Genomic DNA, 25,950 nt, shown 5'->3' on the forward strand with positions numbered 1-25,950 from the left:
GCTGCTTTGTCAAGCGATATGCTTCCTGCATGGTGCTTCGCATACTTAAAAGATCAAACAGCACGTATTTAGTTTTGATTGTTTACCTTTCTCTCTCTCTCTCTCGCTCTGACATTCTCTGCTCCTGATGGAGGGGGTGTGAGCAGGGGGGCTGTTCACACCACTAGACCATACGGACGCTCATCTAAAAATGCTGAAAGATTATCTTCACGTTGCTCCCTTTCTTGCAGCTGGTTTGTCAAGCGATATGCTTCCTGCATGGTGCTTTGCATACTTAAAAGCTCGAACGGCACATATTGATTTTTAATTGTTTGTTTTTCTCTGTCTCTCTCACTCTCTCTGACATTCTCTGCTCCTGACAGAGGGGGTGTGAGCAGGGGGGGCTGTTCGCACCACTCGACGATACGGACGCTCCTCTAAAAAAATGTTGAAAGACTACCTTTACATTGCTCCCTTCCTAGCAGCTGCGTTGTCCGGCGGTGCTTCGCATACTTAAAAGCCCAAACAGCCCTATTGATTTCTGATTGTTTGGTTTTATTTCTCTCTCTCTGTCTCTCTCTCTGACATTCGCTGCTCCTGACGCACACTCCTTTGAAGAGGAAGATATGTTTGCATTCTTTTAATTGTGAGACGGAACAGTCATCTCTGTCTTGTCATGGAGCACAGTTTAAACTTTTGAAAAAGAGACAAATGTTTGTTTGCAGTGTTTGAATAACGTTCCTGTCTCTCTACAACCTCCTGTGTTTCTGTGCAAATCTGTGACCCAAGCATGACAATATAAAAATAACCATATAAACATATGGTTTCTACTTCACGGATTTTCACCTTTCGCGGGGGGTTCTGGAACGCAACCCCCGCGATCGAGGAGGGATTACTGTACATCCACACTGTTTTTGGTTTAATAATGCAAACATAAGTCTTCATTTATGCCTTTCAACCACACTATCCCAGCGTTTTTAAACCCTGAAAATGGAGACTGTTGAAAATGCTCTCCAATGCCATATACTTCTGAAAATACTGGCTCGGCAATGCAGTCCGGATGGATAAAAAAAAAAGTAAATAAAAGCTTTAATAACGTAGACTTTAATCCACTCTCTGATTTATCAATGCTTATTACATAACTTTTCCCTTCTGTTCTTTAGAACATCTCGCTTCCTGATTGGTCAATCCTTCACGGAAGAAAAGCACATTCCAACACCGCAAGCCCAGAGGAGTTGCTTTCCATAGCATGTTTGCGACGATACGGGTTTGCTGCATGCTCCCATCTGCTCTCCGGGAGCCCTGGAACCTGTCACTGTCGGTAATGCTACCAATGAGCTAAGCAGTGAGGCAACAACATAGCAAGGGGATGGTGCAAAAGTGTCAAGTGCTTTTATTTAAAACAACAGAACAAAAACAGTTGTGACAGACGACCGGCTATGGACTCCGGTCATCACCCCCAGGCCGCTAGGAGGAGCCCTCCGGACAGCATATTTGTGCCCCGAGTTCCAGCAGGGCCTTATGGACTTTGTAGTGTTTTGACACAGCCCTGCTGGATACCTTGGGGGCCGCCAGGAGTCGCTGTAGGGGGGCTAGTGGGCTCTGGCATGCCCTTTAACCCGGGAGTGCATCCCAGTCACGTGACTGGAAGAAGCGATGTGCTCCCGGGATGAAGAAAAGGACTTTGCCCTGACCCGGAAGGAAAACAGACTTGTGGGTTTGGCTTGGAGCCACTTCCGGGTCAGGGACTATAAAAGGACTATGGGTAAGCCCAGACACTGAGCTGAGCTGGGAGGTAGGGTGGCGACGTGTCTGGGAGAGGAGGAGTATTGTTTATTGAGAATAGTTTATTGTATATGAGTGTGTGGAGGAGAGTGCTTGGTGCACTACTGTATAATAAAAATAATAGTTATTGTACTTTCACCTGGTCTCAAGAGTGGTACCTGAGGGTTCGAGAGGTGGACAACACGCTTATCTGCTACACAGTGTTCAAATAAATAAGTGCAGTGCTTCAAATCTTCAATAAATAAATAATCCATAAAAACAATTGTGAAACGTGGAGGTTAAGAATCCATTAGAAATAATGTTTTAAAAACCGAAGTTAAAAACACACTGCAGGCAGCAGTCCTTTAAAATATCATTTCAAAGCCTGGTACCTTATTACTTGGCGGCTCCCCTACTTCTCCCGTCTGGACTGCTCAATAGGGGAGTCACCCTTCCTGCAGCTGGCCTTCTCTTCACTCTGCCGTTTGGATTGCCTCACCGATCCCTGGCTCCGGTAGGCACCACTGAACAGCGACTTGGGATTCCCCAACGACCAGGGCTCTCACGCTGGGGACACCATGTCCCAAGTGCTGACTCCCACTGCCTTCCGCGGAGAGTCATCCAACCTTCACCACTGGTCACTCCCGCTACATGATCACTCAGCGGGAGCGACCACTACTACTACTCCCGGGTGTCGGCCCAACACCGAGGCTTCCTGCACAGCTGCATGCGAGCCTGCACTCACTCGCTCTCTCCTGCGTCCTGCTTTCTCCTACAACCTCCGTTCGTTCTCGTTCTCTCTTTTCTTTCTTTCTCTCCCTAGCCAATTCGCTCTTCTATTTTATCAAGGGGGCGTGGCAGCTGTAGCAAATTAGCAGCCCCAGGAACAATCACGGATGCGGGCGGTCTCTCACCTGTGCACTTAGGTGAGAAACGCCCACATCGCGAATCACCCTGAGAACCGCTTCAGCCACACAACCACCACGCTCCCTCACTAAGCCGCGGTGATTATTTATTTTAAACTGGCCTTTGATGGTAGCTGTGGACCCACTATACCACACTTCTAAATTGGGTTTTGTACAATTTGAAGGCTGCATTCATGCGCAAAACTGAAATCATTTATTATAATAATTATACTGTAAAGTTCTGCAATAAATAGTGAGGCTGGCTGCATTACCACTGCTTCAAAGATTTTTCCACTGATATGCGCATGCCCAGTCTAGGCAAACATTTGCCTCAAACGATTTTTCGGTCACTGAAAATGCAGTAGTGTGGACGAAGCCAAAGTGTCTCAGCAGTTTCGGAGTTAACGCAATAAAGTAAGAGTGCTGGTTCAAATCTCATCCATAAATTGGCACTTCTACAATGTTCCAGCCAAAGTTATAATCTACTGTCATTAATACTACTATTCTAATATTGTATTTCTGAGGTAGCCATGATAGATTGGCCATCTAGTTCTGTGAAGAGGATCACTTGTATTCTGTTTTATGTGTGGTATTTGTGTTGGCTGGGATTGGCTCCAGCAGACCCCCGTGACCCTGTGTTCGGATTCAGCGGGTTGGAAAATGGATGGATGGATGGATTTACACCATTTCTGACACCCATTGCATGCCCAACTTACCTGGAAGGGGGTCTCTCTCTGAATTACCTTTCCCAAGATTTCTCCCATTTTTTCCCCCCCAAACAGTTTTTTGCGGGGGCTGTCAAAAAGCAGGGCCTGTTAAAGCCCATGGAGGCATTCCTTGTGTGATTTCAGGATATCTAGGATTTCACTAAAATGTTCAAAACCTGTTCTAGAGATATCAAAAGATATTTTCCCATTGAAACTATAAATTATGAACGAAGCAGAAAAAGAAACAAAACAAAGTCTGAATATTAAAGAAGAAACGTAGGCGGCCAGCTGGAGTTTATAGAGCTACTGAAAATGAACAAATCCCCACAGACAGAATTTCGTTATTCTCCCCCACCTTACACAGTACAATACAGCACATCTTTATCGGAATATAAAATATCATGCAGGTTTCAAATCTTCCACTTAAAATGTGATGGTAAGCTAATAATACAGAAAAAGGGGAAAAAGCAATAAGATATTCGTGGATCAAATGTATTCCACCTGGAATTACAATAAAGAAGAAAATAAATGTAATTTATTTTGAATGTCCCCTTTGGATTAATAAAATTTTCTAATCTAATAGCATGAGATTCTATGCCAGCAGCCACACTACAAGCACTTCAGAACAGGTCATCCATCTGAAGCTAAGCATGTTCTGGGACAGACAGTACTTGGATGGGCGACCATCTAGGAAAAAGCTTGGGGAGCTCACCCTGTGGTCTGAATGTGGATCCCAATGCCCCAGTGCATTGATGCGGACACAGTGTGGTAAAAATGGTGCTGTCCTTAGGATAAAATGTGAAATTGAGGACCAGACTCTCTCTGGTCATACAAGATCCCTGGGCATCCTTTGTAAAGAGCATGGCGTATTCCGATGTCCTGGCTAAATTGCCAATCACGGCCTAGTCATTCTGGCCCCCTAATCATCCCCTTTCTCTAACTGGCTATCTCACCACTTCATGACCTAATATCTCATGTTTGGCGAGTGTACTGGTACAAATATGGCTGCTGTCCCATCATCCATGAGGATGCTGCACATTGGTGGTGGCTGAAGTGGCTCCCCACTCATTATGTAAAGTGCTTTGGGTAGTGAGAAAAGTGCTATATAAATGTAAAGAATTGTTTTTATGACAGCTCCAAAGCCAATCAATAAACAGGAAAAGGAAGTAGTCCTAAAATGGGCAAGTCAAAACATTTAAGAACGTAAAGGTATTTCTAATATAGATGTATTTATGAAAGGTAAATTTCTGATAATCTACGTTAACAGAGATGCGCTTAACGGGCAAATTTGAAAGGCATTACCCTTGCCTGGCACACAATGAAAAAAGTTTATTCCATTAAAGGGGATTCCAAATGAACTGCTAAGAAACCAATTTTGAGATCCTGTTTCCAGAAAAATTGTATTATGAATGAATTAGTACGGTTTTGGAATAATTGCTTTACCAGTGGTGCGACTTTGCTGTGATATATAAATGAGTAGTGTGATGGATGGCTGGAGAGAGTTTCCGGCCCTCACCCCCAGGCCACCAGGAGGAGCTCTCCCGACAGCATGGATGGGCCCCGAATTCCAGCAGTGCCTCATGGACTTTGTAGTTTTTATGCACAGCCCTGCTGGATACCTTGGGGACCACTGGGAGTCGCTGTAGGGAGGCTCATGGACTCGTATGTGCCCTATAACCCGGAAGTGCGTCATAATCCCAGGACAGGAAGAAACGACGTGCTTCCGGGTTGAAGATAAGGACTGTTTACCCTGACCCAGAAGGAATGAGGACTTGTGGGTGATGGAACAGAAACACCTCCGGGTCAGGGGGTATAAAGGACTCTGGGAAAGCCCAGTACACTGAGCTGAGCTGTGAGGTAGGGTGGCGAAGTGTCTGGGAGTGGAGGAATTGTGTTTGATTATTGATAGTGTATTTATATGAGTAGTGTGGAGTGGAGGGTGCTTTGTGCACATAGTTATTATACAATAAATAATAATTATACTTATACCTGGTGTTTGGAGTGGTACCTGAGGGTTCAAGAGGTGGATCGGAACCTACTGCGACAGTAGCTATGTTGGTTCTGGTGAAAATTCTGAGTTGCATGTTATTGAGGAGTTGCTTTTAATAGTGGGTCTATGGACAAGAAAGAAGTTCAAAAGATGCAATCATATTTTTATCATTAAAGTGTCCACAGGTCTATATGTAATGACTGTGTCACATATTGAATATTTTAGAGGGGTTGTAAATACACGTTTAAGGTTGATTCATAAGGATATGATCAACTGTAACACCTCTCACTTAAGAAAATTATATGCACTGATAGATTCTTAGTGTGATGTAAAGCAACAGACTTTATTTAAACCAGACAATATGCTAGATCTCAATATGTTCTTCTCAATGTGGGAAGCCTCAGTAAAGCTCAAGAGCTATTGTCTCCTCTGAAAATACTGGAATACTAAAGCCAATTCATTTGTTTGTGATATGCCCTGAATACATTTGGGATTGAGACAACAGTTCAGAATTTCATCTTTAATTTCCTGTTAACAATATCCAGATGTGCTAAGCAATACAGAAGATAACACCTTTTTTTAGCAGAACACACAATTTCTTTAGAGGAGCAAATGTATAGGAACAGACAGCCTTGAAGGAAAACAAAGTAAATGAACGCTTGACATTTGGTTGCTTAACATCATCAACACTTGCGACTTAACGACATCACCAGGCAGTTGGTATCTTCTTTTGTTCTGCTTTTCCAGGCTGATACCACTGTCTCTTTCAGTTGTTGTTTTGTGTTTTTCCCCCTTCAGTCTCTTCTTCAAGCTCAGTTGGGTTTAAGGTCTGCTGATTGATTAGGACAATCTAAAATCTTCTACCGTTTCCCCTGAATAAATCCTTTGATAAGGTGTCTGTGTTTCAGATCATCATTTTGATGCATGAAGAAGCTCCTCCTGATTAGATTTGGATGCATTTCTATGTAAATTTCTGTAGACTTCTTGAATTCACTCGGCTGGTTCCATCATGAGTTACATCGTCAATTAAGATTAATAGATTAGTAACAACCCAAGCCATGACACTAACCACACTGCTCTTGACAGATGAGCTCGCATGTTCTGGATCCTGAGCAGATCCTGTCTTCCTCCACACTTTTCCGTCACTTTGGTTAATCTTGGTCTCTTTACTCCACAAAACTGTGTTTAGAGTTTTTGCAGCTCATCTTAGTATATTCCAGTCTGGCTTTCCAATTCTTACTACCGATAAGTGGTTTGCAACTTGTGTTATGGCCCCCAGTATTTCTGCTCGTCTTCTTCAAATAGTGGACCTGGATACCTTCACCCTGCCCAGTGGAGGTTCTTGGTGAAGTTACTGACTGTTTTTTTTGTGTTTTCTTCACAGCTCTCACAATGTTTCTGTCATCACCTGCTGCTGTTGTTGTTTTCCTTGGCTGACCAATTTAACGTCTGTTGCTCAGTACACCAATTTTTTTTTTTTTTTTTTATATAACATTCCAGATTTTTATATTGCCTATGCCCAATGTTTGTGCGATGCCTTGGACTGATTTTCCCTCTTTTCTCAGTTTCAAAATGGCTTGCTCTTCTCTCAGCTCTCTGGCCTTCATTATGGTTAACCCATTTCAATGGCAAATGAAGAGCTCAGTTCCAAAATCAGCTAAGTACAAAAGATAAATTTTGGAGATAAACAGGAAAATCTGGGTTCATAAGCAGATTTATATAGTGATACACTGTTGCAATTAGCAGGTTTTGAAGCTCAAACATATTTTCGGCGCATGGCCAACTGCATGAAAAGTCACAATCACGTGTTCACTAAATTTTACCAAAAGGTGTAATTAGCAGATTTTGGAACTCACATCTTCAAATGCAGTCTTCACAGGTGAAACCCAAGGCTAAAACCGAGAGTTCACATTCAGAGCGATTTACTGATTAATAAACAATCAATCTAACAGGACACACCCAGGTAACAAGAAACCCCTGTCAGTCACGTGTTCCTACGAAAATGGAGTCATCCTTTACATTATTCAACACAACTAGGTGTCAATACCAGAAAATAAAAGCTAGAATTTTAAACTCTTGTCCCATACTCATCTTTTCATCTCGTACCCAAATATCTTCAGTGCACTGCAAAAGCAAATGAAATTCATTTGTGACCACAAGAGGGCACCACTGAGCCTAAAACCCAAGACACAGTAATCTTAATACATAATTCGCCTGCCTCCTAACTCACTCACTCACGCCCGTCCGAAGCCGAATGCACAGTCGCCTTCTGCGCAGCTGCCGGAATAACCTTACAAGACCGACATCCAACCCCAACATCGCGGCAGGCGGCGGATTTGCGGCCACAAAAATTCAAAGAGAAAGGCGACTTCAATTAAAGCTCTAGAGGCCTGAAAGGCGATTTCGACTACAGCTCGAGGCCTAATTATGCATTCTGATTCAATTATGCATTCATTCAATACACCTATATCAGGTTTGTGGTGCTTATACTTATTACTGTTCCATATTGTACTGGAACATTCATCATTCAATATTATACTATAGGCCTGGAAAATTCATCAACTAACAGTACAAGCCTGTACAGTAATAAGTAAAGTGGACTACAATCATTACAAAACAACTTCTTCGTTATTTATCATTTGTTCTTCATACACTGCTGACACAAACTCGTGCCCGTTTCATCTTACTTGTCGAAACGGGCTCTGTCTAGTGCAACATATATCTTCTTCTATAATACGCTACCGTGGCTGTTCGTTTGTCTGTCCAGGATTTTAAAACACCAGTAGCTTGCAAACCATTTTACATATTGACTTGAAATTTGGTACACATATACTACGTGACGTCTACTATCCACTTTCGGGGTAATGATTTTCTTACTCTTTTTATTTTAATTTTATTTTATTGTAGAATCAACTCTCGGCCGCGCGCAACAGGGCGGCCGTGCAGCGCATGCGTATGGGCACCGTTCTCATTCCCTACCACCTTCGCTAATCATTCTTAAGGCAGATTGAAGACTTAAGTGCCAGATTAAGTGAAAAATTAAAGAAAATGTACTAAGTAATTGCAACACAAAAACTAATTTAATCAGTCAGAGAAAGAGGATGAACACTATGAATGCTCAAGTCAAGTGGATTCACTGCACGTTATCGTGCAGTGCGCCGTTACTGATTTTAGAATAAAACATTTTTACTCTTCCAAGCACCTCTTCACAATCCTTTTCAGCGCAATCCGCCACAACAAGACAAATTAACCAATAATAAACAATTCTTCCTCTTTCCTTTCTCCAGTTGAGTGTTGTCCGTTGCCTGTTGACTCTGACTCAAATGAAGTGAGGCAGTGGATTCCTTTTAAGTCGGAGCCGGGAATGCTTAAAGGTGTCAGGCTGTGTCCTCACGGAAGCACTTCTGGGCCAAAGAAAAACTAGAGATGTCCTCCCCTGACAGCACCCTCTATCAATCCCTAGGGACCCCGACAAGGCTGCACTTCCAGACTCCCAAGTCCCCCTGCTGGTGTTCCGACTGGGTTTAACATACGAGGACCACTGCCACTTAGTATATTGGGGATGGAATCACTCCCAAACCTTGGCTTTTCTCTTTCCGTCCATTAAATCATACCAGCTGTTGTGATGTGATATTTTGCATACAAGTTGATAAATATTTTGTATGTCTTTATTTGTAATTTAGGCAAAGCAATGTAATTTTAGTCTTACATTAGTGAGAAGCATTCATGTTTAGAAAAGCCAGGACTGAGTCTCTTTGGATTTTATGGCAGGATTTGGGGGAAGTGCCTGAAACAAGTTTGGTAAATGTTTCTCTGAAGTCTCTCAACTCCCACACAAAGCCAGGCTGCCTGACTGCCAAGCTTTACCTTAAACATATGGTTTTGGTGGATGGCAGGTGTTAAGATGTTCTTTGCCCCATTGGTCTGAAGTATGGCTGTTTGGAATTGGCTTGTATCAAAAGCCTTTAAGTATCATGACGCCCTATTGGCTGTAGGGGATGGACAGAAAGCCAATAAATTTGCTTGCTTTATCTCACTCTGTCTCTCTTACCAAACTGCTGAATGACCATCTCAGACACCATGAACTGAAAAGGACAACACAATGAAGAGCACAGCTCGGCAGCCATATTGAGACAGGCATGCGGCCTGTTCTGAAGAAAGCTGACCAGAAATGATACCTTAACTAGAGACATTTTTAAATAAGTAACAAGTCTGTGTGCCGCCTAAAACTACACATCACCATTTAATCAGGTTGTATGGTTGCCAATATTCAAATGAATTTTACCAATAATACATTGTTTAAATTGTAACTAAACTCCTGCTTGTCTTTTACTACACCTAATTGCCTGAGGTTATAGATGTAGAAGGGAAGGTGTGTAGAAGTTATATACTATAATACCTTATAAACAGTGGTAAGTCTGTGAGATTTGAGGCATTCTGACAAAGGCTACATATTAATAACACAAAAGGGGAAAGTAGAGCAATATATTACAGTAATCCCTCACTGTATCGCGCTTTGACTTTCACGGCTTCACTCTATCGCGGATTTTATATGTAAGCATATCTAAATATATAATGTGGATTTTTCACTGCTTCGCGGGTTTCTGCGGACAATGGGTCTTTTTACTTCTGGTACATGCTTCCTCAGTTGGTTTGCCCAGTTGATTTCATACAAGGGATGCTACTGGGAGATGGCCGAGAAGCTACCCAATCAGAGCACGCAGTTAAGTTCCTGTGTGCTGATTGGCTCAGCGACGGAGCGCCGAATTCGATTCCGCTGCATTAACCAGGAAGTCTCATCTCGCTCATTCAGCATCAACGTGTTTCACTGTGTAAAGAGTTAACTTTTGTGCTCTTTTTTGTTTATCTTTGCGCATAGTCAAGCCCTTCGTTATGGCTCCAAAACAATCTGCTCCTGCTTCAGGGGCTGTGCCCAAGCGTAAACGGAAGATGCTAACGATTGCCGAAAATGTACAAGTTTTGGATATGTTGAAAGCAGGGAACAGCTACACCGCTGTAGGATGCCATTACAGCATCAATGAGTCCACAATTCTTTTTATTTAAAAAGGAGGAAAAGCATATAAGATCTACGGCCACAGTGTCCTTTAACCAGGGCGCAAAACGAGTTGCAAGTGGATGTAATAAGGCGGTAGTCCGGATGGAATCTGCTTTAGGGATTTGGATTGAACACTTGAACACACATTGATTGGATAGGATGGTGTAATATAAAAATCTGAATGAGAGCATCATGGGGCAGCTGTACACATTGGTATGCTTCGCGGTGAGCATTCCTGTGTCCACTGCTTCTGTCGAGCGGACATTTTCAGCCCTAAAGCAAATTAAAATTATGCCAGAAATACGACAGGACAGGTTCAACTTTCAGCATTAGCTTCGATGGCGATAGAAAGGGACTTCGTGATGGAACTGAAGCGCATGGATAATCTGTACGACAGAGTAATTGAACTGTTTTTGAGGAAAGAGAGGAGGATGGATTTTGTTTACAAATAATCCAAATTTTTGGTGAGTAAAATGTTGCGATTTTCCTAACTAATATTGCAAGTTTATGAGTTATTATTGATGTTTTTTATGTGTGTCGCGGGCTGTAGCTGCAGTAGAAAGGAACTTGTTCACCCCTGGTTTGTCTATTCAATAAAGGCATTTATTGTGGCTACAGGAGTTATCTGTGATGCAACGACTCTTTATACTGTATTTCTGCATATTAAGATTGTTTTTCTAACCATAAATTAGTTTTTGAGGGGCGGGTTGATTCAGACGGAGCACTACTGAAGGCCTAGGTGTGAAATGCACGGTCCGCCACTGATATACAGTAGCGTTAGCTTTCTTGATCATCTCTGAGAATCTACTGATATTCCTACTTGCATGTCTGACCAACACGGAACTAGCCACCACTTTCTGGCACTATGATGAACAACAACATATTAAAATAAATACAGTCAATCCTCAACTTTCTCAGGGGTTACATTACATACAGGAAATGATACAAAAGCCAAAAACACAAATATTGATACATCAAACCTATGGGAAATAGGCAGTTAGGTTCTTGCAACCACCAAAAACTATAATCTCTCGCTACAGAATGCTCTTTTCTGCAAAGAATTTTGATAATATGTACTTTTCATAACATAGTAACTTTGAAATAACCCATAAAATGCAGCAATCAAAATAAAACAAGTAACATGCAAAAAAAAAAAAAAAAAAACTTGGGGGGCCCACTTGGGGCCATATAGATTTTTTTTTTTTAATTTTATTGTAAACATTCCATACAAATAGATCAATTTTACAAAAATAGGATTGAAAACAAATCAACCCCCACCCCTGAGAAATAGAGCATGGCCAACAGAGTAAAACTTAAAGCTTGTAAAAATAAGTAAATCAATGAGTTTAATAAGCGGATAAAGATAAATGGAGAAGAAAAAGAAATGGGGAGAGAATCTACTTCCTCAGTGCTTTAAGAGCTTAATCTAAAATGTTATTGATTAGATCCTGCCAGGTTTTTAAAAAGTTCTGCAGATCCTCTAACTGAGAATTTGATTTTTTCCAGTTTCAAATAAAATAAAACATCAGTTACCCACTGACTTAAAAGAGGCGAGTTAGAATTCTTCCAGTTGAGAAAAATAAGTCTGCATGCCAATAGTGTAGTAAAGGCCATTACAGTTTGTTTGTCCTTCTCCACTTTAAACCCCTCTGTGAGCCCACCAAACACAGCTGTTAATGTGTTAGGAAGGATTGTAACCCCCAAGGCTATCTGAAAGGCATTTAAAGATTTTGGCCCAGAATGATGTTAATTTGGTGCAGGCCCAAAACATGTGGCCCAATAAGGCTGGAGCTCGATTGCAACGTTCACAGGTTGGATCTTGCCCTAGAAATATTTTGGACAGTTTTAAGCGAGACAGATGTGCTCGATATATAATTTTGAGTTGAATAATTGTATGCTTTGTGCATATACAGCTCGAGTGAATTCTCTGCATTGCTACCTTCCACTCCTTTTCTGAGATATTGAATAAGAGACCCTTTTCCCACTGTCATCTTGGAAATTTGAAAGGGAGGGACAGTAACATGGTTTTATATATTGCAGAAATGCTATCTCAGTCCTCGAAACTGAGCAATATTTTTTCCAGCATAGAGAGAGGTGGGAGGTGAGGAAAATTGGGCAGGTTCTGTTTAACAAAGTTTCCTATTTGAAGGTAGTGAAAGAAATGTTTTGCTGGAAAGTTAAATTTGGAATGTAATTGTTCATAGGATGAAAAGACGTTGTCTATGTACATACAGATCTCTAAGTGATTTAATCCCAAATGTTTTCCAGATATTAAAAGCTGCATATGTTTGCGAAGGTTGAAAAAGGTGGTTCTCATGCAGAGATGCCACAGATAAATGATTCTCCATTTTAAAAAGCTTCCTACATTGGTTCCATATTCTGAGTGAGTGATGAACAACTGGGTTATTAGTATATTGGCAATAACTTGCATTAATTTGGGCACAAAGCAGGAAATATAAAGAAGTACTGCAGGATTTTATTTCTATTGCGGACCAAGCCTGAGTATGTTCATCTATTTGTGTCCAGGTTTTTATAGCTTGTATGTTTGCTGCCCAGTAATAAACCTGAAAGTTAGGTAGAGCCATGCCACCTTCTGCCTTAGGTTTTTGTAGGGTCGCTCTTTGGATATGTGGATGTTTTAAATTCCAAATAAATAAGGTTATGGTTGAATCTAATTGCTTAAAAAATGATTTATTAATGTATATTGGGATGTTTTGAAATAAAAAGAAGCTTAAGAAGGATATTCATCTTAACAACATTAATTCTTCCAGCCTGAGTGAGATAATAATAATAATTCATTACATTTATATAGCGCTTTTCTCAGTACTCAAAGCGCTATCGATGAAGGGTTGACCATCTATGCAAGTCTTGCTTAATTTCTTCCATACAGATGGCAAAATTTTGTTGATAAAGAGCTTTATGTTTACCCCTAGGTATTTAAACTGATCTGCAATAATAAAAGGAAAGGTGTCCAATCTAATACCGTGTGCTCGAGACTTCACTGCAAAGAGCACACTTTTATTCAAATTATTTCTGAGACCAGAAATGTTTTGAAATTCTGTAAGTGCTGTTAGGACTGCAGGCACAGTATTTTGTGATTTTTTTTAAACATTTTAATAACTTAACTAAAACAGCAGTTTCACAGTCTCGATGCAGTTGCTTCAGCGTTCAATGTCTTGTTACTATCCACTCTGACCTCAATGGCAGATGACGAATTGTACGCAGCTGCTGATCTTCTCGTTGAATGCTATAGCACCGACATTTCACCGCCATTTTGTGCTCAATTGTTGTCATTTCGTGCATGTTTTCAATCCATCCTGTCAACCAAGTCGACTGTTTTTGAAGTAGCTGAACTGTTGCTGATAGGCCACTGTGCACCAATGTCTACTTTCAGTGATGTTTGCACGGCTTACATGTTACTGCTGACTACACCAGTGACTGTTGCTGCGAGTGAACGATCGTTCTCCAAGTTAAAACCCATCAAAAATTACCTCAGAAGCACCACGTCACAAGACAGACTTAATAGCTTTGCTGTACTCTCAGTCAAAAATGAGCGGACCAGACAACGTGACGCCTCAAACATTGTTGAGACTTTTGAGCAACAGAAGGCACACAAGCGAGTATCTTAAGATACTATTGATATCAGAAGTAATATGATTTGTGACTTGTCAGTCAGTTCCACTTTTGTAAGCTTTAACGGTTTAACAAATCTGTAATTTGTTTTATTGTGCACATTAGTGTCGCTACTTGTGAGGATTTGTGAGCATGACCACTTTATGATGTCCATTTTCTCAGAACTTGTGTAAAACAAGTAGTAAACATTGTGTAGTAATATCCTGTCAGCCAGTGTTGTCGTTTAATTTGTTACAAATTGAAAGGCTTCATTTAAGAGCACAGAACAGTTTCTACTTTGTAGCTTACGTTATATTTTAATCATCTTCTTTCACAAAATTGTCTTGGAAAAATAAGCGGGTCCACATTTTACATAGATGTATGTACTAGTATGTTGTGGCGGATGGCCGGGGTCAATGCCTGCCTGGGACGCCCCTTCGTTATATGTTCAGGGGGAGCAGCCCTGGACGGTGCAATACCTGCCCCCTTGGTTGGAGCGGTGCCTCGGTTTCCCACAGGGTTCAATGGGAATTGGAGGTAGATGCAGCCCTGTCGGGTCCCGCAGCTGGGACTCCTAAGTCCGTATGGGCAACATATTCGCCACATCCAGAAGTGCAGCCGGAACTCGCCAATCAACCACCTGGAGAACTTCCAGATGGACTATAAAAGGACCCAGCAACCACCATTCAAGGAGCCTGAGTCAGGAGGAGGAGGAGGATGACGGAGCTTGGAGGAGGAATGGTGGTGTGCTTTATTTTGTGTGTTTTGGGACTGTGTTGTGCTTGTGGAGATCATGGGGAAGACATGTCACACAAGTTAAGAAAAATAAAAGTTCTTTGTTTTTACAAGTTCTTCCAGTGTGAGTCTGTGTCAGGTGAGGCGCCTATATAGTGCCTTTTACAATGTACTCACACCTCCCACATTCCATTCATACATTTTATTTTTGCTAATTTACAGCGGCTGTAATAAAGCCATTTCAAAAGTTATTCCAAATTTCATTTAGAAAGCTGGTTTGTTTGTCACCAGTGTGTAATAGTGACGTGATCGCGGACACCACTGCCCAGCTGACCCCTAGGATCTACTGTAGTTGCGAATAAATTACTAAGAGTTATGCTAGACAGGAGAGGCCCACCTCAGGGGCCAATCAGAGAGCAGGCTACGCCACTGGGTCTCAGTGTCACCTCCAACATGATAGAGGATGCACTGACTCGAAATAATCTGTCAGCAGCGTCTACTTCATGCGATGCTTAAACATCTTGCCAAATGTAAGCATAACCAAGTTTAGCGGATGTTTAACCGCGAGACTGAAATCGGTAATGGGACCAGTAGTATCAAAGTCTCTATCCAGCTGGTTGTTTCGTTAATATCAAAATCGTAGCTGACGATGGCTGCCCACCTTCGGACATGAAGTTTATCCAATACCTTTATTGTCTCACTAAGCCACATCACTGACTTTGCAAGCTTGAGCTTAGTGCCAAGATGACTTGCACCATTCTTTGGGGTCATAATTTCAACACAAAATGAGATATTTTAAGCAAAACAATTTTAAAAAAATGCAACAAATGCATGGGGAGCTCTTTTGTCTACAACAATTAAGTGAACAAGACCAGTGAAGCTTCCAGTAAGATATTCGTCGCAGGACAGTGACAGCAGTCTGTCGCTGAAGCTGCTCCTCTGTCTGGAGATGATCCTGTTCAGTGGATGCAGTGGATTCTCCATGATTGACAGGAGCCTGCCTAGCGCCCGTCGCTCTGCCACAGATATCAAACTGTCCAGCTCCGTGCCTACAATAGAGACCGCCTTCCTCACCAGTTTGTCCAGGCGTGAGGCGTCCCTCTTGTTTATGCTGCTTCCCTAGCACATCACCGCGTAGAAGAGGGCGCTCGCCACAACCGTCTGATAGAACATCTGCAGCATCTTATTGCAGATGTAGAAGGACGCCAGCCTTCTAAGGAAGTATAGTCGGCTCTGTCCTTTGTTACACAGAACATCAGTATTGGCAGTCCAGTCCAATTTATCATCCAGCTGCACTCCCAGGTATTTATAAGTCTGCACCCTCTGCACACAGTCACCTCTGATGATCACGGGGTCCATGAGGGGTCTGGGCCTCCTAAAATCCACCACCAGCTCCTTGGTTTTACTGGTGTTCAGTTGTAGGTGGTTTGAGTCGCACCATTTAACAAAGTCCTTGATTAGGTTCCTATACTCCTCCTCCTGCCCACTCCTGATGTAATCCTTGTAATGTAATGTAATCCTTATGGGTAATAGCAAACTATTTCAATACACTATTTGTAGGGATGGGAATCGAAAACCGGTTCTTGTTGAGAACCGGTTCCCACTGTTTCAATTCCTTGGAATTGTTTGCCATTTTGGCAAACGATTCCCCTATCGATTCCAGTCGCCTCGAATGATGTCACCATGTTGCGTAGCGTCATTTACACAGCAGGAAACATGGCGCCTAAGCGGCACAAACGCTCAAAAGTTTGGTTATACTTTACGAGAAAAGATGAGAACAAGGCAACTTGCAATACTTGCAAAGTAGATATTTCATCAAAGGGAGGAAACACTACGAATATGCAAAAGCATTTGCTCACAAAACACGTGATAACCTTAAATGAATGTCGTGTTTTTGATCCGCTCTGGACTAGTGAATCTCACCCCAGCAGCAGCGGTAACGTTTGCACGTCCTCACCCGTTAATACGGCAGGTAACTAATCAACTAACATTGCATATTATGTTGCCGCGATTTGCCTTATTGCAAAACCTGCTATTACTGTGCATTGCATTTAGATGACCATGACGAGAGAGACAGACAGTCTGGCTGGCTCAGATGCTGGCAGTTCTCGCTGCAGTCTACCGGTAGCTTCTCCTTTCACAAAGGTGGGGAAAAGTAAAATTTCCTTCCTGAAAAAGCAGATATGCTTATATTTCTGCAAAAGAATTGTTAATTCTCCATAGTTGATGGTTGCAGAATTGCACAGTGCACAGTTCCATTGGACTTGAGTTGATTGTATTTGTTGCTGGCTGATGTAGTTTTATTTTTGAGTGCTCAGCTAATATATACTTTTAAAAAGGAGAGTGTAAATGTTACTGGACATTCTTGTGTAATTGCCACAGAATAATTTATGTTATACTTTGTTGTTGCTACAGAAGAATATTTATTTTATTATTATTTTACATTTACAACATTTTTTTCTGGGGACCCCGTGGCACCCCATCAAGGAGCCGTAGGCTGTGGATCTCTTATGATCTCACTGTTGGGTTTGTAAGGTCATGCTACTCCTAAATTTCTATCTTGTTTAAAGATAAGATCTAAAACAAAGTTCTAAGCTAATCGACCTGTGTGTTCTCCTTTTTTAAAAATAAGAATCGATAGGAGAATCGATAAACAGGGTTCCCACTCTTTTTAAGAAATCATTTTCCAGGACATTTCCAGGAGCTTTTTCCGGAAATTCATGACAGGATCTGGTCATACAGTCATACACTTTAGTCGCAGACTTAATGCCATTTTAATTTCTCTTTGATTATGCAGGGACTTAGTGTCACCGATATGCTAAATTACATAAAAGGCAACACCAATTAATGCACTGATGTATAATGGAGTTGTTTGACCTCTTTTTGTTACACACTGTTTTAAACTGCAAAACTCTTTTAAAGAAATAAATGCCTCTTGGATTGTGGAAAACTATCCAAACACTGACATATACTGAGCAATTCCATAATGTTCAGTATAGAGCTGTTGATGACACCATGAAATAGGCTACCATAGTGACCTAATTTCAGTAAAAGTTACTTGCGTATTACATATTATGTCATTGTTTGTATCAAATAAATTTATGTACAATGTTTGTATTAAACAAAACTGCATAAAGCCAATTTATTGCCTATATCATGTGTATGATGCCTATAACACTAATATATGCAACAATTGGCACGCGACAAAACAAAGTCAGAGTTAACTTTCAACTGGTAGCTTTACTGGGAATACAGCAGCTGTAGAATTTGCATAAGTCAACGACAAAGATTATAATAAAAAACTTATCTTTGTGGGAAAAGAAGCAAAATACATCCATTTTAAATCATGATAGCCTTGCCATCAATTCCTGAGTTGAAAACTTGGTTAAACTAGAAAGAATACTAGGAACAAAGGATAAGAGCCTGAACTCCAGTATATTGGAAAAAAACAATCTAAGTCACTGTAGTGTAACCTATGAAAAAGGCATCTGGTGTAGGCCTAGGTTTAGAAACAATGCTGGTGTTGCTCCTTGAGGTCTGATAAAACTGCATCCAGACCGATGACCTCTTTCTTTTTTTCTTTTTTTTTTCAGCAACACTTTTACGATAGGCATTAGATTTTGTGAGCAGTGTAAAGTCCTGTTTTCTCTCAGCCTTCTCTGCCATTGCATCTGCTTCTTCTTGCATTGCCTCAATGCTAGTGATTATTTTCTGTCTCTTTGCTGCCACTTTTGTGATTTCAGAACTCTTCTCTTTGCTTGTCATTTTCAGTTTCCTTTTTCTTCTTTTTTTCATCATCAAGGTATTGGACATATCGCATCCTGGCATTTCTGCAATGCTGCAAGAGAAGCTTTGGCAATGCTCCATCAAATGAGCCACCAGTCAAAGAATCATTTATAAATATAATTGCCTATACATGTCTCAGTAGGTGGAGACATTGCGCAGCAGAGGCCACGACCTAGCTCAGCTGTCATCATATCTAGACTTACGAACACCAAGCTGTTTCAAACAGAAAAATTAAAAAGCGAAAACAGAAATAAAATTCCAGGACAAGAAAGATTATTTCCAGGACATTTGGCCATTTCGATCAGTTTCCAGGTCATTTCAATGACTGGAAAGTAACCCTCAAAATTTTCAGGTTTTCCAGGACGCATGGGAACCCTGGATAAAGAATCGAATTGTTAAACAGAATCGAAAATGGAATCGGAATCGTGAAAATCTTATCAATTCCCATCCCTAACTATTTGTCAGTATTTCCCCAATGATATGTTAGTATTAACCTTCTGGTACATCATACAACTCTTTTTTTTTTCTTCTTCTTCTTTTACACAATTTGTAAACTCTGTTAATTGTCTTTCCTTGTTTTGCCAATAAAGACCAAGAGTAAGAGAAACCTAGGGCAAATCAGCAAAGACCACTGTAGGCAAACATGATACTAACATAGCAGGTTATGGACACCTACCTGTCGAATTGCAAGGGCACCCTGGGGATCCACAGTGAGCTCAGCCAGGTGGACACCAAACTCTGAAAGAGAGAGAAGTAGAGAGATCTAAGACATTTAGCCAGACATAAAGAAAAGAAGTTGAAATGCAAGTTTTAACCAACCTTGTAGCCTTAACTAGAACATAATGTCTAAACAAGTTACACCATTTAATGACTTGCACAGCCAAGCTGATGTGAGCAATCTTTCTGTATCTTTAAGTTGATTACAGTGATCATTAATCTCTGGCACAGTTAATAGATAATTTTAGGAGACCCAGGCCCCTCATGGACCCCGTGATCATCAGAGGTGACTGTGTGCAGAGGGTGCAGACCTATAAATACCTGGGAGTGCAGCTGGACGATAAATTGGACTGGACTGCCAATACTGATTCTTTGTGCAAGAAAGGACAGAGCCGCCTGTACTTCCTTAGAAGACTGGCATCCTTCAACATCTGCAGTAAGATGCTGCAGATGTTCTATCAGATGGTTGTGGCGAGTGCCCTCTTCTACGCAGTGGTGTGCTGGGGAGGCAGCATTAAGAAGAAGGATGCCTCACGCCTGGACAAACTGGTGAGGAAGGCAGGCTCTATTGTTGGCATAGAGCTGGACGGTTTGACATCTGTGGCAGAGCGAAGGGCGCTCAGCAGGCTCCGATCAATTATGGAGAATCCACTACATCCACTAAACAGTGTCATCTCCAGACAGAGGAGCAGTTTCAGCGACAGACTGCTGTCACTGTCCTGCTCCACTGACAGACTGAGAAGATCATTCCTCCCCCAAACTATGCGACTCTTCAATTCCACCAGAGGGGGTAAACGTTGAACATTATTCAAGTTATTGTCTGTTTTTTTACCTGCATTTTTTTATTACTCTTTAATTTAATATTTTTTGTTGCTGGAGTATGTGAATTTCCCCCTGGGATTAATAAAGTATCTATCTATCTATCTATCTAGAATAAATGTATACTGGTATCTCTGCACTTGGTAGATTAAAACATTTCTCCCTATTATAATAAAAAAATCTTGGGACGAGACGTGACTTTCTCAGAGAAACACTTTCATGTCTCACGAGATGAGACTTTGTGCCAAGAGATTTAACTATGCCCAGTCCCAGAAATAAAAGACAAAGAGTAGATGACAAAGTAGAACGTCGTAAAGAATTTAAAAATGTTGGCGTGACACACATGCAGAGCAGGTTAGAGATAATGCAAGTACGAAAATTCCAAAGTCTCAAAAAAACAATAGTAAAGATCACATTAGCGCAAACGGAAATTATTACTCTGTGAAATAACAAAACAGCGAAGAGAGATTGAATATATTGTTTAGATTTAAACTTTAAGTCGGAGACTTGTAGATCGTCTAATTCGTGTTTCAATCAGGGAAAAGTAGTGTTTCTTCCCAATGAAGGCCTATCCGTGAGAATTAAAAGATTTGTTGTTTGGTGAAAGTGAATTCCTGCGAGAGAAAATTTCAAGCCCTAGGAGACAAGACTTTATGCAAAGAGATTTGGAAAAGTTCCACCCACATCTAAAACATTTACAACCACGCACACGGTTCAATCATTTCTCATTTGTGTGAATGCTATTGTCAGACACAGCTCATGTAGAGAGAAAGAAATGATATTCACTCACGGGCAGTTATATCTTGCGTTGTCATGATGTAATTCCAAACACGGAATCAAAATTCAATGCGATATTGACAAAAAGGTAAAAGTGAAAAGAGATCGAATATATGGACATAGGTGATATGACAGAAGTATGTAGATACTGTTTGGTTTTAAACTTTAAGTCAGAGACTTGTAGATCGTCTAATTCGTGTTGCCATCAGGGAAAAGTAGTGTTTCTACCCAATGAAGAGGGCTACCCATGAAAATTAAATGTTTTGTTTGGTGAAAGTGAAATCCACATATGCATGTGGCAGAGATGCAAAGTTGCCAGCAAGTAGCGCAGGCAGTGGGGTTGGTGAGTAAAACGAGCAGGGGGTGAAGCCCCCTAGTTAACTGTTAAATATATCATTGTGTTTGTTCTTTCAGAAGTTCAAACTTCTGGCATCAAAATGCACAAAGTGCTGCTAGACAGCTTTTCGTCAGTATTTCCCCCATGATATGTTAGTATTTATCTCCTGGTACATTATGCAGCCATACCACCAGTGCTTGAATGGGACACCATCTATAGGAAAAGCTTGGGTTGCTGCTTGAAGAGGTGTTGGCGAGACCAGCAAAGAGTGCTTACCCTGTGGTGTGAATGGGGATCCCAATGCCCCAGGGCAGTGATGGGGACACTGTGTTATAAAAATGGTAGCCATCCTTTGGATGAGACAAAAAAATTGAGGTCCTGACTCTTTGTGCCTGGGCATCATTTATAAAGAGTAGAGTGTATCCCAGTGTCCAGGCTAAACTGCCCATTACGGCTTAGTCATTCTGGCCCCTAATCATCTCTCTCTTTTTCTACTTCACCACCTAACACTTAATGTATGGTGAGCGTACTGGCGCAAAAATGGCTGCCGTTGCATCATCCAGGTGGATGTTATAGTTAGGTCCATAAATATTTGGACAGAGACAACTTTTTCCTAATTTTGGTTCTGTACATTACCACAATGAATTTTAAATGAAACAACTCAGATGCAGTTTAAGTGCAGACTTTCAGCTTTAATTCAGTGGGGTGAACAAAACGATTGCATAAAAATGTCAGGCAACTAAAGCATTTTTTGAACACAATCCCTTCATTTCAGGGGCTCAAAAGTAATTGGACAAATTAAATAACTGGAAATAAAATGTTCATTTCTAATATCCATCCATCCATTTTCCAACCCGCTGAATCCGAACACAGGGTCACGGGGGTCTGCTGGAGCCAATCCCAGCCAACACAGGGCACAAGGCAAGGAACCAATCCCGGGCAGGGTGCCAACCCACCACAGAAAACATGGTTAGAGATGCCACGAAGTAGGTGGCAATGCCTTAACCGTATATGTGTTGTAAGGCCACTAGGACCTCTTCCATCCTTGTCAAGGGGAGTGCTAACCTTCTCTCCTTTCATATTTGGTTGAAAACCCTTTGCTGTCAATGACTCCTTTACAAAAGGAGGCTCAGCTAACAGCCTCTAGACGCTGTCCTCCTATAGCCTTTGATGAGTGTCTGGATTCTGGATGGAAGTATTGTTGACCATTCTTCATACAAAATCTCTCCAGTTCAGTTCAATTTGATGGACAGCCTGCTTCAAATCATCCCATAGATTTTCGATGATATTCAAGTCAGGGGACTGTGACGGCCATTCCAGAACATTGTACTTCTCCCTCTGCATGAATGCCTTTGTAGATTTCCAACTGTGTTTTGGGTCATTGTCTTGTTGGAATATCCAACTCCTGTGTAACTTCAAGTTTGTGACTGATGCTTGAACATTATCCTGAATAATTTGTTGATATTGGGTTGAATTCATCTGATCCTCGACTTTAACAAGGGCCCCAGTCCCTGAACTAGCCACACAGCCCCACAGCATGATTGAACCTCCACCAAATTTGACAGTAGGTAGCAGGTGTTTTTCTTGGAATGCGGTGTTCTTCTTCTGCCATTCAAAGCGCTTTTTGTTCTGACCAAATAACTCACTTCTTGTCTCATCAGTCCAAAGCACTTTGTTCCCAAATGAATCTGGCTTGTCTAAATAAGCATTGACATACAACAAGCGACTCTGTTTGTGGCGTGAGTGCAGAAAGGGCTTCTTTCTTTGTGTAAATTGTGCTGAATTGTAGAATGATGTACAGATACACCATCTGCAGCCAGATGTTCTTGCAGGTCTTTGGAGGCGATCAGTGGGTTGTCTGTAACCATTCTCACAATCCTGTTCATATGCCGCTCCTGAATTTCTCTTGGCCTCCAAGACCTGTTGCGTTTAACAGCAACTGTGCCTGTGGCCTTCCATTTCCTTATACCATTCCTTACAGTTGAAACTGACAGTTTAAACCTCTGAGATGGCTTTTTTGTAGCCTTCCCCTAAACCACAGGTGTCAAACTCCAGGCCTGGAGGGCCGTAGGTTTTCATTCTAACCATTTTCATAACAAGTGACCAGTTTTCACTGCTATTACCTTCTTTTCTTTAGCCCTGTTTTAAGGATTCAGTCCGCTGAATTGATTAGAAACAGATTATCAATTAAACTGGGGATTCAAACTCCAACCAATTTCACTCCAACCAGTTTGTTAATGAGATGCTGATTCTTGTTGTTAATTGAACCCGTCATTTAATTCCATGGCTTGTTGCTGCTCTCGTTCTGCCACAGCAGACATTTCCAAAACTGTTGATTGTCTGTTTTACTGAGACCGTCACCCTTCTTTATTTTCAGCTATTGTGTGATGGGCACAGGGGAGCTGGTCATGTGGCTGCTTGTTTTGTGTCTCATTATTGTTTGTCTGCTAATTAAGGACAAAGAAATAACTAAGGGGTCTGAGTCACATCAATTAAAACAAAGGCATAAGAAGTTAATTAGCAGGAAAAACTGACCACTAATTAAGGAGATGGTTAGAAGGAAAACCTGTACCCACTGCAGCCTGGAGTTCGACACCCCTGCCCTAAACTATGAGACTGAACAATCTTTGTTTTCAGATCTTTGGAGAGTTGCTTTAAGGATCCCATGCTGTCCCTTTTCAGAGGAGAGGCAAAGGGAAGGAAGCCCAACTTGTAATTGACCACCTTAAATACCTTTATATCTCATGATGGACACACCTGTCTATGAAGTTCAAGGCTTAACGAGCTCATCCAACCAATTTGGTGTTGTAAGTAATCAGCATTGAGCAGTGACAGGCATTCAAATCAGCACAATGACCCACATTTGTGCACAGCCAGTTTTTCACATTTGATTTAATTTCATACAACTAAATTCTGCGTCACTAAAAATCTTTGTTCAGAAAACACCGCAGTGCTCAGATGTTCCTAGGAAATGAAAGACATACCACTGTTATCTTTTTTGTTGAAAGTAGAGTCAATTATTATACAGGCTGAGAGGGGTTCCCAAACTTTTTCATATGACTGTATATATTTTGGGCGGCACGGTGGCGCAGTGGGTAGCGCTGCTGCCTCGCAGTTGGGAGACCTGGGGACCTGGGTTCACTTCCTGGGTCCTCCCTGCGTGGAGTCTGCATGTTCTCCCCGTGTCTGCGTGGGTTTCCTCCGGGCGCTCCGGTTTCCTCCCACAGTCCAAAGACATGCCGGTTAGGTGGATTGGCGATTCTAAATTGGCCCTAGTGTGTGCATGGTGTGTGGGTGTGTGTGTCCGTCCTGCGGTGGGTTGGCATCCTGCCCTGGATTGGTTCCTGCCTTGTGCCCTGTGTTGGCTGGGATTGGCTCCAGCAGACCCCCGTGACCCTGTGTTCGGATTCAGCGGGTTGGAAAATGGATGGATGGATGTATATATTTTTAAGTTTAGTCTCATGTTTAATGTCATTTAGTTTTTGTTAGTCAATACAACATCGTAACAGCCTTAAAAGCCAAACTTTAACAGGGTAGGGTGCTGAAACGTAGCCTCATAATTCATGCTGGCAGTGATAAAATGTTTTGCATCTTGTATGTTGTGTGCTTTCAATCAATCAACCATAGTAAATATAACAGTCTAATTACAAATAGAGGAGTCTGAGTCGGTGGTAGCAGAAAACTGAGGAGTCAGAGTGGGGAGTCAAAGTTTTTATGTACCAACTCCACAGTCCTGGCAGGATACATACTGCTGTCTCTTCCATAAAATATTTGACTCCATCAAATTGTAGGTGGCTTTAAATGGTGGGTGTTCCCTTAGTGCTGCAATGCAATAGGTGGGTCATATATCCCCATCACTGCCCTAGAATAATTTAACACAGATTATTACAACTGAAAGGGACATCACTTCATTATACAGTAAACCCTCGTTTATCACGGTTAATCCGTTCCAGACTCTAACGCGATAAATGAATTTCCGCGAAGTAGGATTCTTTATTTATAAATCGAATATTTCCGCAGTTAGAGCATAGAAATCCTGTTTACTGCCTTCTAAATACATTTTCTAACATTATTAGAGCCCTCTAGACATGAAATAACACCCTTTAGTCAAAAGTTTAAACTGTGCTCCATGACAAGACAGAGATGACAGTTCTGTCTCACAATTAAATGAATGCAAACATATCTTCCTCTCCAAGGAGTGCACGTCAGGAGCAGAGAATGTCAGAGAGACAGAGAGAAAAGAAAACAAATCAATAGGGCTGTTTGGCTTTTAAGTATGCGAAGCACCGCCAGACAAAGCAGCTGCAAGGAAGGGAGAAATGTGAAGGTAGTCTTTCAGCATTTTTTAGAGGAGCGTCTGTATCCTCTAGGCCAGTGTGCGAACAGCCCCCCTGCTCACACCTCCTCCGTCAGGAGCAGAGAATGTCAGAGAGAGTGAGAGAGAGAGACAGAGAAAAGCAAACAATCAAAAATCAATATGTGCTGTTTCGAACTTTTAAGTATGCGAAGCACCGTGCGGGAAGCATGTCGCTTAACAAAGTAGCTGCAAGGAAGGGAGCAATGTGAAGATAATCTTTCAGCATTTTTAGATGAGCGTCCGTATCGTCTAGGGGTGCGAACAGCCCCCCTGCTCACACCCCCTCCGTCAGGAGCAGAGAATGTCAGAGAGAGTGAGAGACAGAGAAAACCAATCAAAAATCAATACATGCTGCTCGGTCTTTCAAGTATGCGAAGCACCGCGTGGGAAGCAGATCTTAGATCATTGA

General features: G+C 41.6%; 1 protein-coding gene and 1 non-coding gene across 2 annotated transcripts in view; both read right to left on the minus strand.

Moving 5' to 3' along the window:
• ipo9 (importin 9) overlaps positions 1-25,950 on the minus strand; it is a 96,876-nt gene that overhangs the window by 53,870 nt on the left and 17,056 nt on the right. Inside the window, exon 2 of the mRNA XM_051924408.1 lies at positions 19,211-19,272. Coding sequence (XP_051780368.1) covers positions 19,211-19,272 — 62 coding nt within the window. The remainder of the gene's footprint in view (positions 1-19,210; positions 19,273-25,950) is intronic.
• LOC114649761 (U6atac minor spliceosomal RNA) lies at positions 22,144-22,271 on the minus strand. Its single transcript, XR_003715907.2, has one exon. It is a non-coding gene; the product is annotated as a U6atac minor spliceosomal RNA (small nuclear RNA).

Source organism: Erpetoichthys calabaricus, chromosome 3 (genome assembly GCF_900747795.2).
Source record: "Erpetoichthys calabaricus chromosome 3, fErpCal1.3, whole genome shotgun sequence".
In the NCBI taxonomy this organism is placed as follows: Eukaryota; Metazoa; Chordata; class Cladistia; order Polypteriformes; family Polypteridae; genus Erpetoichthys; species Erpetoichthys calabaricus.